The 15,590-nt window shown below is 40.5% G+C and overlaps 1 protein-coding gene across 1 annotated transcript in view; it reads right to left on the bottom strand.

Annotated features, from left to right (window-relative positions):
- LOC310937743 (partitioning defective 3 homolog) overlaps nucleotides 1–15,590 on the bottom strand; it is a gene marked incomplete at both ends in the record, with an annotated part of 330,453 nt that overhangs the window by 147,940 nt on the left and 166,923 nt on the right. The window contains 2 exons of the mRNA XM_083902083.1: nucleotides 5,362–5,529; nucleotides 5,950–6,138. Of these exons, the coding sequence (XP_083758209.1) occupies nucleotides 5,362–5,529; nucleotides 5,950–6,138 (357 nt within the window). The remainder of the gene's footprint in view (nucleotides 1–5,361; nucleotides 5,530–5,949; nucleotides 6,139–15,590) is intronic.

The raw sequence follows: 15,590 nt of genomic DNA on the forward strand, positions 1-15,590 counted from the left end.
GTATTGCGGTATCACTGTCAGAGAGGACAAAAAAATATATATCTGCAGATGTTCCTTGTCATAAATAACATCAAAATGCGCAGGGGGAGCAAATGCGTACATATCGTGATATGAATTTCAAATCAGAGAAATGAATCCCAGCCAAACAAGCTTTATCAGCCTGTCTGCATTTGGATGCTGGTATGATAAATACTGCATCTTACAAATATCATGAACTGCTGCAGCAGAGACAGAAACAAACATCCCCCACTGATCATGAGTACATAAACGGGATAAGACTGAGCGACGAGAAGGCAGCACATATTTTGCTCAGCTAGAACTGAGCCAAAAGGCAAAGTTCTCAGTATGCCAGCCAATCCTCTTTCTGACCCTAACCTGCGGACAATTGTGACTGAAAAAAATGTGGATATAAGTGGCTGAAATGAGCGTCTCTGCAGGGAGGCTGTGCTCAGCCTTTGAGATAGAGCAAGTTACGATATCCCAGGGCGAAGCTTGGAGAAAAGCTGCAGCTCCTTCACAAGTTCAAGTGGTCTGGGCAACTGATTTGAAAACCTTGTGGGCAACTTCCATTAGATCTCCTTTGGGTATGTCCAACTATTGAGATGCTCTGGGGTATACAGACCAAGAACATTCTGGATAGATTATTCTGTGTATATATTTCCTAGCCTGGGAAACACCTCAGATCCTCCAAGAAGAGCTGGAGGACTTCTGCTTATGCTGCTATCACCACAACCAGACCAGGGATAAGCTGCAGAAAAGGGTTGTATTGATGATTGGACGGACAGACGGATGGATTGAAGAATAGACTGGTTTTTAAAACTACCAAAAGTAAAAAAAAAAAAAAAGAAAGTTAACAGTTTAAACAACCAAAGCAACGTGTTTGTGACTTGATACATTATACATTAAAGTTGGAGAACATTCAATAAGTGTGACCAAAGAAAGAAGGAAAAAGGGGAACTGAAATAATTTTTCCTCAATTAATTTCCTTAACACTTGCTGCTCATATATTAATAGAATTCAGACATGGGATAGAAATTATAAAGCAGAAATGCAATTACAATGCTTCAAACAAATTGGCAGTGACCAATCATGTTGCCAGACTATCTGGGGCAGAGCAGCAGTTTTTCAAACACAGGCTATCTGTGGAATCAGAAACAGAGGGGGAATTAATTGTTCTGGTACAGAGAGCACACATGTGGGTATCTGTGCTTGTGTGTGAGCACGTATAATATTATGAAGTATAAAATGTTCCTTCAATTATTCAATATGTTAAGGTACTAGCATTGAAATTGGTTTCCAAATGCTGTCCGAATAGGTCTAGATAGATATTATTTGTGCATCTCCTCCTCTTGCAAAGGGTTAAGTGAGAGGATAATCGACAAAATAAAATTATAACTTGAACATGGGCAGAACGTGTCTACACATATCAGATTTTCAAAGACCTTCTGGGTTTGTGCTCTATGAAAATATCCTCCAATAAAAGCATGGCAAACTGCTTTGTTAGGCTTGAATACAACCTTAATCAAGGTGGGGTTTTTTTATTATTATTATTTCATGGTCAGCTGAATTGCTCATTTAACCCAAGGCAGGGGACCATCATTGACACTGCTTATATGGCAGCAAAAATGGATCAGATGCTCCACCTCAGACATGGACTTAGTCATGGGCCAGCAGCAGAATGAACAAGACTATTGAAAAACTTGTCTTTGCTTCTGAGAGGTTCTGTCTGAATGGATGTAGCCCCCAAGTTGTGCTGAAAACAAATGGGTCTGTGAAAGACCTTGGGCAACGTGTAGAAGCGTGTATGTGTGTATGTGTATGCATTCCATTGTCCTACCCCTGCATTGTAGTTTCTGGGTACTTTTCTAAAATATATCAGTTAAAATACAAGGAAAACAAATAGTGGTTCCACATCTGACATGCAGCTTCAGTTTTGCAAAGGGTAGCTTAAACTGCCAAGAAAATATTTCACTGCTCTGCTCTAACAACAACGATGATACGTTCGCCCACAGGATCAAGCAATGATGAAATCGGTGCAATTTTCATGGAGTGAGAAGGCCTGGGTTTCCAGCACCCATCTAACTCCTCGCCTCTGATGCATTAGGGTGTATAGCTCTGTTCCTCTCCCCTGCAGACAGTGATGGATCTGATTCATTTCAATGGTGGCCTCCAGTGCTCACTCCCATTCAACTTGGTGACAGTGGCAAACTGATGCTGGCTCCACACAAATCTGCCTGCTGCCTGGTCAACACAGCAGAGCAGAGGAGAGAAGATGATAGGGGGTAGATGTAGCTGCCTGGAGCCTGTGTCGACATTTACCTCCTGCTTTTCTTATGTGAGGTCTGTAACTGACCTTAAATTCTTCATTTACATTCATGTATTTTCCGCACTCTGACTATATTAATAGTCCCACTATAAGGACGCTTTTCACTCAACCAAGCTTCCTGAAAACGCTTGCAGTTAAAGTAATGTCCGATTGTCTGTAATGGGGCTTTAATGGATGGAAATGCACTATTACAGCTCCCTTCTTCTGTTGTGTTGCATGTCCTCAGTCCTTATGCAACATCAATATGCTGTCTCATAGCAACTGATGTTAGAACAAGTGTCAAGTTATATACAAAACTGTCACAATTCTCTCTGAAATGTCTCTCCAAATGGAACCATTTGTAATCAAACTTAATGTGAACATGTCATCCTTAATACATCTGCCAACTGGTGTACTAATAAAAAATACATACAGTATATTATATTTTTAGTGTTTTTTCAAGATGCACTTGTGACCCCAACTGTCTGCTCAGTGTTACTCTGTGTACCCGTCTGCCTGCCGGTAAGGGATTAATGAGGACAGGAGAGTGACTGGACCCAAGCGATAGAACCTCGAGGCTAAACTTTCTCGCGAGGGAGATGCATCCTCTGCTCTCGTCTGGAGGAGAGGAAGAAGGATAACATGTGGAAAAGGGATGGAGACAGACTGAAAAAAACTGGAAGGAACCTGCACTGTTCAAATCCAAAAACATATATACCAGGGAACATGTATACCAGGCAATATGTCAGGCAAACACTACCTCTCCAGAGAGATGGCAGAGGTGAATCACTGCCATGAAGCACACTCAAAGCGAGCATAGAAGAGGGAGTGCACTTCACAGGCAATGGTTCGCTTATGTAGTGATCACACAGAATCCAACGCTAACTAACTTTAATATCTTGTTTATTTTACGATATCAGAATACTGCAGGGTGTAATAATGCTCATCAGTTTTCATACTGCGGGCTTTAGGGTCCATTATGTTCGGCCTGTCAAGTTATGCCATATCTTGCTTTATCTGAACTGGTGCCATTCATTATTGCAGAAGCCTCTCCCGCCAACATGGCGGCGTAAACGAGTTGTGAGTCATGTGACATACAGAATTTAATGATTTCAATGTTTTTTTTCCTCACTCAGCAGCTTAAAGCTGAAACACCCTTCCTAAGCCTTGGGAAGGAGGAGGTTCATGGGCAGCCATATAATTAAAATGATAATGCTTGACTAAATAATAATGGAAGCTAGAAGACAAAAAACTATTGCCAATATGAATGTGTTGTTTATCAAACACATTTAAAACAGCTGCCTCACCTACATTTTGTATTATTAGGAAAATGAAGTTTGTAACTGGTGGAGATATAAATCATTAATGGTCTTACTGTAAGAAAAAACTTAAAATACTGCACAGTACATTAACATGTCCCAATGCCACGATTATGGATAATTTATGAGTAATACCTGTGGATATTCCACTCCCAGTGCCTGGCTTTTTTTTTATTCCTTCAGTATGTTCTATGTGTTAAAATATGGGGCAGCATGAGTGGAGGGGGAAAGGGTTGAAAATTAACATTAGAACGAGGTCACGGGACATTGGGTGGAGGATGTGATTATGAAAAGAGAGGCAGGGAGGATGAGGATTAGTAGGGAGGGTGAAGGGCAGATTGGGAGTACGGGGGCTCAGCGTGGTCCTCCAGACTGACACACAGCCATAGGACACGGGCTCCAATCAGAGTCACAACAACACTAATCAAACCTGATGTACGACCTCTGGCTGCAGGGTGAGTGAACGTGAGCGAATCCACAGTCGTAAAACATAGTCAGCACATTAAAACTAAATTATGACTGCACTCATGGTTTATTTTTACTCACATGTGTAAAATAATTATTTTTCTTCTTCGTTAAGACAAGCGGACTGGGATTTTACAATATTGAATCTTACAATTCAATATTCTTCACAGTTTCCACATGACAAATATTCACCTAAATGCAATACATATTCCTTTATCTGCCTATCCGACATTTCACAGGCCTGTCAATCATAACGCAGTGAAGTGCTCCTTAGATATCATATCTAGGCCCACCATGGGAAATATGAGACATATCACCTATCTCACACAGGAAATGGGACTGTTTGAAGATTTGCATGGTGGTGTGGTTGTTTCATAAAGGTCCTCCTCAAGCTATCGCAAAGCTCCAAAAAAACCCAGGGTGGGGGGCGATGGAGGGGGGTGCAGATTAGTGGCATAGTAGAAGAAATATGCTCTCATTTATCATTCAGTGCAGCTGAAATGAAGTCATACCTCTTCTTCAATCAATATGTCTTCTTACTCACAGACAGGATTTAAATTAAAGAATATATGTGTGTTTGTTGACTGTACACATGGGGGAAAGAGAAATGTATTGCAAACTGCATGGCTTTTCTTTGAAAGAATGGTATCTTGGAATAACTTCAATGTATGATTAAAAATTTGAAACAAAGGCAGATGAGTGAAATCCGACTGAAATCTGAAGTCAGTTTGAGGCAAAATAATAACAATAACAAAAAAACTCCTCTTCTGCTTTCATTACAACTCAACTGGATAATTGTAACACTTTTTATGTTGGGGTTAACCAGGCTTCCATCATTCGCCTACAGATTCTTTAGAATGCTGCTGTACACCTTTAGACCAGAAATTGCAGACATGAACATATCTCTCCCATTCTGGCTCCCAGTACACCACAGGATCAATTTTAACTGATTGTTTGTTTTTGAAGTGTCGAAATGGCCTTGCTCTGCCTTACCTCGCTGTACACTGCTTCACAGTCCCTAAGCTGTTCAGCTGTTCTTCGTCATCCTGTCTCCTCTTTGGCGTTCAACTCAATGTGAGTTGTGCTGTGTATGTCATATGTTTTGCCTCTCCCCTGTTATGAGTGTTGTGCTCTGTTTGTGTTTTGTAAATGTTTGCTTTATTACTGTACAGCACATTGGTGCAAAATAGCACATTGGTGCAAAATATTGTTTTTAAATGTGCTTTATAATTAAATTGGATTGAGTTGGATTGGATGGGATTGTTGGCCTACCTCGTTTTTGGCTGCCCGCCGGGACACAATGAGCTGAATCATTCCTCGCTTGTTGCCCTCTACAGACATGGATTTCCGTAGTGTTTCCATGGCTTCCTGGTTGGTTTTAGCGAGCAACGACTCTCCATTCACTGCAATGAGTTGGTCATTAACATGTAGACGCCCATCCTGCAGGAGAACACCACCAGATAATTAGATCTTGCTCATAAAATATTTAAGCCTAAGCAGCTGTCCTTGTATCCACTTAAAGGAAACTGATTGGGAATGCACAAACTATACTGAGGCCAAATTATAATCTGTTTTTTTCACTTGATTGAACATTTTTCTCACGGGAAAAACCACAGAACATTGCTGCCATAAGGAAACAAATGACACGGTTTGTCATACCATTCACACACCTCGTGTGGCAATCAGAAATTCTCAAAGACAGTAATTTTGATTCAGTACTGTGGAAAACACTTCAACAGTATTGATATTTTTTTACACTTACCCATAAATCCTAGAGTCAAGACAAAAACAATGAATAAAATCAATGAACTAAAAGAAATAAATGGTCAGATGATAAGCATGGTAGGAGTAATTACTTGCCTTGCTAGCAGCCCCTCCATTTATAATGGATTTCACAAAGATGCCCAAGTCGGCATGGTTCTCCTTGGACCGATTACCCTTGACGCTGACTCCCAGGCCTGCAGAGCCTGAGTCACTCAGTGGGATCTCAAAGGTCATGAACTCTCCTGTACCATCAGGGGTTAACACAATGTCATCTTCCTCTGGCTGCTAAGGAAAGTGAAGAAAGAGAGAGACAGATGTATCTTTGAGAACTGTTCTATTCAGTAACAGCTGGCCTTTAAAAAGTAAAATAACAAGTGAAAGTGACGCTTTTTTTTTGCTTCTTTTTTAACCCATAATGACTCTGCAAAGTTTCAAACAAAGTTGGTGAACTGTTATTAAGCCCCACTATAGAGCCACTGATGCATGTAAATGCCTGTGAGAAATATTTAACTTGAACTCTGGTGAAAAGGGATAATAGAGAATAGTGGAACAAAAGTTCAAGAGGAACAGGGCTGAGGAATGACAAGAAAATGGAAAGCAAACAGGGGACAGAAAAAAGAGGGGTAATATGAGTGGAGCAGGAGAATAAAGCAAATGAGTGTGAGCATGCCACATACTGTACTTCAAGGCTGTCAATTGGCCATACACTCTAGCAGTGACATTTCCTGTCCACAGTCATAGTGGAATGAAATTAGCAGTACTGTAGTAACAGTGAGGACAGTGGAGAGCTTTCATATTGCAACATAGCAATCTACTATACGAATAATGGTGGTTTCCAGTGGACAATAATCCTATGAATGATCATTTGTGACACATGCAGAATGTTGCTCTTCCCCCGAGATATCCATGGGATACTGCATATTCTCATGCATCCTACACATAGTAAATTGCTCATTTCATCTTCCAGAGAGGTGTCAGAGAATATTACTAAGTGCCTAACGCACAACAAGATGAATTCAGCTGGACAAAAGTCCATCGGACAACCACTCAGGTCTCTTTTCAAACTTTTCCATTGGTGTGTAAAAGCATGTGTCACCAATAATCAATTGAATGGTATTTGTACATTTCACTTTGCACTTACAGGAGGGGAAAATAGGTGTGAAAAGCTAATGGTGTGGAAAAAAACACCAGGGACACTGAGGTAACTGCCATTTTCTTCCTAATGTTTTGAATTGGATGTATAGGATCTTAAAGAATCATTTACTTCAGTGCTCCAGACCTGCAGATACTGAATCTGAGCAATAATCAAGATAGTGTTGGTGAGTGAAAGTGCTAAAATCAACAGTTAGCTCAAACAGTTGTACTTTCCAGTTTGGCAGAAAAAAAGTAAACCAATGTAATTGTCAGTGTACATTTTCAGTAGTCAGTAGTATGCAAGTAAAACAGAAGAGTTATCTAGAGTCACAGCAAATGCTTTTCTGAAAAGACATATCGTTCATCACAAATCTTTGCCGACCAGAAGAGGTGATGACAGTTGAGTCACAAGCCCACTCAGCAGGTTTCCTGCTGTAACACTGATTGGCCAGATTGGTTTACTGTACATGTTTAGCTATTGCCATGGCAGCCAAATCCACATGAACAACACAGGCGGTGGGAGCAATCAACCCCAGAAACTCACCACAAGAGCACTTTAAATAGACTCACATCAATACACACGGGTGTGCACACACAACCAGATGGATGGAAGCCAGGTGTGTGCCCTTCACAGCTGCTCAGATAAAGAGCAAAGCCAAGGAAAGAAGGGAAATATAGAGTATAAAATGTTCTCTTTTTTCTTTTCGGACGATGAGGAGTTATTAGGATGCAGTGGTGCATTCAGGTGGAGGCTCTTTTCAACACCTTCTGACTGAGCCCCTATTCTCCAGGTGACCCTCCTATCTGCCCTCTTTTCTTTCTGTTTTTCTTCTCTTTATTTCAAAATGGCAGTACATCTGTCTGTAAAACTTGCCAACATGGGCTTTGTCCTTTAAATGAACTACTATTGAATTCAGACCAGTGAAATTCATTTAATTGTATAATAACAACTGTACTAGCTGTGGTCAGGAAATGACCCCCTGTGTTCCCTAAGACCACTGAATGAAGCGGACAGGGACAGAGGTTTGTTTTTGTTGTTTTTTGATCAAATTAAGTGGTAAGTATGATGCACCGACAATGTTTAGCTTACTATTACTGTCTGGGTCTTGAATGTTAGAGTTAAAATCTATTTAATCTTTGACTATCTAATAAGCCAATCACATGGCAGCAACTCAGTTCAAACTCAGCATCAGAACGGGAAAGGTGATTTAAGAGACTATGATCGTGACATGGTTCCTGGTATCAGAGGGCTGGTCTTAGTAATTCAGAAACTGCTGATCTCATGGGACTTTCACTCACAACCACCTCCACTATTAACAGAGAATGGTAAAAAAAGAAAAAAGGAAATATCCAGTGAACAGCAGCTCTCTGAGTGATGTAGCCCGAGGTCAGAGTAGAATGGCCAGACTGCTGTACAATAACAGAAAGGCAACCGTAACTCACAAAAGTAAATTAAAAAAAACCACTTGTTACAACCGAGGTTTGCATCTCTGAATGCACAACACGACCTTACTGGATACTTTTTAGGTAAACATAATAACTAAAGAAGTGGCCTGTGAGTGCATATAGCACCCTGAACTCGTGGATGGTAATTAGTTATTTTCAATGCAAGGCCCTAGACCCAGCTCAATCATACAGTGTCCACTCTAAAACGATCACTTGTGCATCACAGGCAGGGTCAGTCCTTTCATTTAATGAAAATGTTTTATCAAAATAAAATAAAAAATAGTGAATATGAGTTAGGTCAGTGGAGATGTTTTTAGCCCTGCAGAAGATAGCATGCATTGGATGAAAAAAATGACTTTGGACAGACTGTGTCTAAGCCTGGGTGTGCATGTGTATACCCGCAAGCGTACGCTACGCTCGCTTGCAAAATGATGACAGAATAACCACCTACTCAGAGCTGTGTTCCGGGAATAGCGGGCCAAGGCAGAGAATGAAAGAGCAGTGTAACATTTCCATCAGACAGGAGCAAGCGCCGCTAGCTAAAAATGAGTTTGTCAGACTGCTTGACAGGCCTTGTTGCAGCGATTCAGGCAGAGCTGGTTTCAACTACCTCTGTACTGGAGGGAAAAAAAAGAAAGTCAGCTCATTCTTCCAAGCTCAGTCCCCATGTATGCACCTGGGACACAGAGCGCAAAACTACGGAGGTAAAATTGTTGAAAAGGTTGCATGCTTGGATCAACTTCCAAAAGCACTAAAAAAGTTTTAGGCAGTACATATATTTTTTTTGAAAAACCGGAGCATTTCGTGTTTGACATTTTTTCACGGTCACTGGCACTGGATTAAAAAGTCAAACAAAGAGGACAACATTCCTGCCAGAGAAAGTGAAATCGCTCATGATGGCTGAATGTCTTACATTGTTACAGATCTGCAAATGACAAAAACAAAAGACTTCACCTGACTAAGGTGGGATTCAAATATAATTAAACCCAGTGGAGTCAACCTGCCAACCTGGCCTAAAATCAAAAATTTTTGCTTTATTATTGGACTGTCATTGTCAGTCAGATTCAGATGTAAAGATGTGTACTTGTAATTCCAGTGCCACTTACAGTTTGGTAACTTGAAGTTTTTCCTGCTTTTAATCTCACTGATATTCACCTTTAAAAGTTCCCAACAGGACCCTTCTAATTACAGCTTAAATAATGCTTTAGAACAGAAGAAGGTCATTGTTCAAAAACATGGAACTAAGTCAAGGCAAGAGAGTTAAATCAATTGAGCTTTGCATGTCCATGCTGCTTCATAATGAGGTGATCTGGCACATTGTTTCCCACACTTTGTATTTGGGGAAACATTTTTTTCAAGATGACAAGCATTTGCAATAGAAATATTGAGAAGAGCAAAATTGTGCATTTTCATGGTGTTCTTATAATATTATTTTGATGTATCCAGGAGACATAGGTTTAATAAATTAATCACAACTTAAGTATTATTGATTTCATATTAAATAAAAGGCTGAAAGATAAAGTCGAATTGCTTTTTACTTAAGCATCGAGTATAATAGGGTGAATCCAAATGGCTTTATTGCTTCATTGAAATTGTCATGTAAACATTTAATAAATAAACATATGAGTGTAAGTACTTGACTAAGTGTTTCTGGACACAATCCTTTTCTTCCGCAACAACTAAAAATAAACCGGCATTTACCTTTATAATTGCTAAAATGTATGCATTGTTTAACTATGTTTATACGGCAAGTCCTGCTACACTACTGCATACTTCAGCAACCTAAAAAGTGTGTAGTTCAAAGTATGTCATAAATTTTTGTATTTTGTTTAGAGCGCAGCAAAATCACCTTATGTATGAAAATATGAAATAATTCCTGGTGAAGAAGTGCAGTGAAGCTTCCAGGTACTGATCATTAGGGTAATTCTATTATTAAACCACTTTTGGGTGGAGTGCCTGTAAAAAGCCTGTGTCCTCTCGCTACCGCTCTCTCTGACTCAACCATGCAGTGACAGTGTGCGATTAAGCCCTTTATTAATTAACACTGTGATGGGGTAGCTCCCATTCATTACTGTCTGTTGTCTGGGCAGGGGAGGGCGATAGAAGCAGCATTTGAACAGAGACACAAGCAGGTGAACAGGCGAGCGCAGAGAAAACTCGTTGCTCATCATCCTCGCAAAAGAGACCCGCCTGCCTAATAGGTCTTTTTGTTTTGTTTCTACTTCACTTAACTTGTCATGCACTAACAAGGAAGGTGTGTTGGATGTGTTCAAGCGTGTTTCAGAAAAAAAAAAAAAACAGACCAAAATAAAAACTGAGAGAGAGAGAGAGAAAGAGAGGGAGGGAAAGGGATCAAATGAATCACAATTAGTTCTATTCACACATAACTCAGAGTTCTCCTCACATCACTGCCTAAAACAATTAACACTGGTGGAAACTTCTTTCTGCGCTTGGCCCAATTTGGCAACATTAAAGGTCATTGGAAATAAATTTAAAAAGGCTAAAAGAAATCAGCCATGGATGTAATTGCAAAGGGGGTGTACACATGATAAGTATTGTAACACAAATTTCTTCTCACAACATTTTATGACAAAAGGGACAGAATATTAAATATAGCAGAGCCTAAAATGAAATCCAGGCTTTTTCATGAACAATGAGGCACAGTTGAAAGTTGCAAACAGCATTGGCAATTTGTACGTGTTTATGAACTAACCCTCTTCACTAGGTAACACTGAAGAGTGTGGCTCAGCTCTGATTAACTCAAGCTGTTAACCAGTGCGGATGTTCAAGTGTGTGACAGAGCTATTTTTGTTTTATGAGAGCATCTGAGGCCAAATACAGACTATCAACGCCACTGCAAAGGCATTATAGAGAGAATTTTCCATGGCATGACTGAATGGATGCCATTGGGAGCTACTGAGAGGAACCTCAAATGGAGATTTGCCTTGACACCTGATTCTTTTATCGGTGACTTAGGAACCACATGTAATCAAAGATAAATATAAAAAGTCTGCTTGGCAACAGGGCATGTTTACAAAAGCTTTTATGTGATTCTAACTATAGATGCACATCATGAAGCAGATGCCACTCGTTTCAAGCTAATGGTGGATAAAAAGCGCTTTGCTATGTCCAACCGCACATGCAGACTTCAACACATTATACATTCTGGAATCAAATGCTGAATCCCCCTTGGGAGAGTAACTGTGTCGCCATAAGTGGCCTTTAACTACCTTGTTTATTGGCATGGCACGATGCTGTGGTGCCCCCTCCTGCTCTCTGCAGTGACAGCGAGCATAATTATGGGAACAGCTGCTGAAAAGTGCTCAACAAAAACAGGTGGTGTAGAGAAGGCGCGCTTGAAAATCGTTAACAAGGTTGGTATTGTCATCAACCGCACTTAATAGCATTTGCTTTAATTATGACAGCGCACGTTTCTGGATTTTGCTTTTTGATCAGAAAACCGCAGAGCCATAGAGTCTTTGAAATGAATAATAAGCCACTGATGAACATGAAAAACAGAGCAAAGAGAAAGTAAATGAAAAGGAGCAAGAGGAAAGTGTAAGTGCTTTTCTACTGAGAACCAGGGAGTTTTATGATGTTTTAAAGTGTCCGCACAAGAGGATTGTTTTTGGAGATAAAGAAGAGGTTTTATGTGCCATGGTAACACATTAGAGCTCCTAGATGCCAGATCACCATGTCCTCTCATTTCCGATATTTTTCAGGCAGAAAGTGGAAGAGAAAGTGACCTCTAAGATGCATCCGCTGCTGCCAAACTGTTCTGAGGAGCTCTGTAAAGTCACAGGCGCTCTCACTGATTGCAGGCTGCCAAACCATGCTTTACAAGACTCCTTCCAAAGACCTTTCGAGAAATTCCTGTAATTTGACTTCACCTGAGTGCCAACTCTATTTTCAGAGCAAATTTACAGAGTGGAGTTCAGCCAATTCCTGACATTTATAATAGTGGAGCAATTTTCTGATTATACCCAATTACATTCTTGCAGCTGGTTTGTTTTTTAAGATATTTCATGGAAAACAACTGGGAATTCATTGTTAAGGAAGTGTGAATGCAAAAATGTATTCACTTTAAATTATCACCTCTGCACGGAAGAGATGACTCATCTCCTTCGGTTGTTTTGCCAAGTATTACAAAGGTAAAATATCTGGTCAGTCACCTGCTGCTACATAAATATACTCTTGAAAAGGGAGACCAGAATGATTCTGTCAGCAGAACTTTATTAGCAAAAAACTTGCAGTGTGTTACATCATCTTTACGGTGAGACTAAGGAGCATTACTCTCAGAGACAACTAATTATATTAACACCAACGATGTAATATTTTTGGCATGGCCGTAGATACCACAGAACACAAGGTAGCAGTTTATCACCACTTCAGTGTATTACCCTTAAAGGGCTTCTGTTTTTTTTTTTTCTGTGAAAACTGCTACAGCTTTGTGTGAAAGGGTTTCATGAGGGTCTTATTTCTTCATGCGAAACCAATACAAATTTGAATATAGATAAAACGTATTATCAGTCACCAACATAAAGCCCAATTTATACTCCTGCGTAAAGTGCTCTACGTGTTCCAGGACACAGAAAAGTGAGAAACGGCCACTGTTTCTATGTTATTCCGCTGCAACAACAACAGTCTTTCTCTCTTGGACGCCATTGCTCACTGTAGACAAAAGCACAACAACCTTGCATAGGGACCCCTACTGATCGGGCGGGAAATTGCATTGCGCATCCGTCAACAATGACGGAGAAGTATGAATGCTCGAGGGGTCTCTGTGGTTACACAGTTAGATAACGCATTACGCAGTCAGAGAAATATAATGTGGCCTTAACACTGGGATTTGAGTTTTAACATAACTTCTGTTTCTATTAAGATGCATGATGAGATGCATTGATGGCATTATGATTTGGATTCTGTTCTTCCATGATCTAATTAAAATATGTAGTGCATAAATGAGGTCACAACTCTCTCTGTATTTCTCAGTATAGCAATGTTTTGTTTTCCCATCATCTGCTGATATTCCAACACTGCACGCAGGGAGTGATGTGTTTTATGTTTAGGTAGTTTGGGCTGAAAACACACAAAAAAACATCCACAGAAAGATTCAGAAGTGAATTCTAGTGCTCACAAAACCCTGTTGTCTAGCAGTTTGATGGAATTGGCAGCGCTTGCCCCTTTGCTGCCAGTGTACACACACAAACTCCCTCTGTTAGAACGCTTGTCTTGAGATGATGGACGTATTCATGAAGACCAAACTGAGACACAATAATAAAACCAACAACCATCACCAAACATTGTGTACTACAACTTCATGTTTTAACTAAACTGTGAATAGCAAAGCAGAATTGTATGTTGAGGAGTAATTGGAAGAATAAGGAAGAGTGAGTTTAGCTGTGGCTCCACAGATCTGTGTATCATTTAGTTGCTTCCAGAGACAGGCGATCATGTTCTGTTTACCTTGTATCAATTCATTTCTCCCTCTACCGACTCGGTAAATGGATTTCAGCAGCAAAACAAAAATCGATATAGCTCCCTAAGTCGGTTCTTATCTAATATGCTAAATCACGTATGGTAACCTCACTGTAGTGCTGGTTGCACAACAAAAATACAGCTGTGTAACACCGTTACGGGAATGATTAAGAAAAAGCAACCGAGATATCATCTGCTATGAATAATATGCTCAGAGCAAGGCAACACTGATGGTGATTACCTCAAAGAGGAAAACAATGGCAAGCTTGTTAACTGCTTCATGGAATCAAATTGCTTTTTCTGCTCCTGTATACAACTATTTCAAGGCCTCATAGACCAAAAAAAATGAAGTGAAGATTTTAAACCAGGCCAATGGGATTGGCACTTATGAAAGAGGCTATTAGTTGGCTGTAATTGTCAGCAATACTGTCACACATTTGTCCTCAGTATTCATGCAAGCCATAAATTCAGCTGTCACATCAATCAGAGGCCAGAATTAATTGTGCAATTAAGAGTCCCATTGCTTGGCAGATACAGCTTCTAATGGATCAGTGACAAGTGCGATATGATCATAAAGAGGGGGTTTTAATGTACTGTTTGACTGCTCTTATGTAGTCTGCAGCGTTACAAGGGAGGCTCCACAGATCTATTAGATAGAAAAAAATACTGTTTATGTAGGGTCACGGAATGATGTAAGGGTAAGAACTGACAACGTTTTAATGGCCTTTGAGCATGTGTAACTAATCACGCGCATTGTATGTCATGTTTTACTCTGGGTGGTTTCGTATGATTTCGATATGAATGAGAATAAGTGAGACCACAGCATTGCTTATATGATGATTCACTGACACTGTAGAAATAGATAAACATTATTTGTCACCAGTCAGGACATGACACTAGGTTTCTCTCAACTCATTGTAAATGTAAAAACAAAATGGCTGCCAGAGTTCATTTATCATCATTGTTTGGCTTCATTTGCTACGAAGGATACCACAGTATGTGAATTAGTGTCTTGCCCACATTATACTTCTATAACTGCGTAATGCGATATCCAACAGCGTAACCAAGGAGAACCCTCGAGCCTTCATAGTTCTCCGTCGTGGTGCCGGATACGCACTGCAATTTTCCGCCCGATCAGTAGGGGTCGCTACACAAGGTTGTTGTGCTTCTGGCTACAGTGAGCACTAAATGTGTCGATGAGGGGCCCACGGTTGGTGTAGTGGTTAGCACTCTTGCCTTTGCAGCAAGAAGACCCGGGTTCCTGGGTTCGAGCCCCGTTTGGAACATCTTCGGAACAAGGGCCATTCTGCAAGGAGTTTGCATGTTCTCCCCGTGTGTGCGTGGGTTTCCTCCGGGTTCTCTGGCTTCCTCCCACAGTCCAAAAACATGCAATATGGGGATTAGGTGAATTGGTCACTCTAAATTGACCATAGGTGTGAGTGTGTGAGTGAATGGTTGTTTGTCTCTATATGTGGCGTGTACCCCGCCTATCGCCCAATGTCTGCTGAGATAGGCACAGCACCCCCCACGACCCTCTGGTGGAGGATAAAGCGGTAGATAATGGATGGATGGATGGATGGATCGATGAGGGCCATGGACAAAGAAACCCACTTCAGGTATTGCTACCTCATATTAATCATCAGGGCACCCAACGCATGCCCGTTGATGCCACCCAGAGA

Source organism: Microchirus variegatus (genome assembly GCF_963457635.1).
Source record: "Microchirus variegatus genome assembly, chromosome: 15".
Lineage (NCBI taxonomy): Eukaryota > Metazoa > Chordata > Actinopteri > Pleuronectiformes > Soleidae > Microchirus > Microchirus variegatus.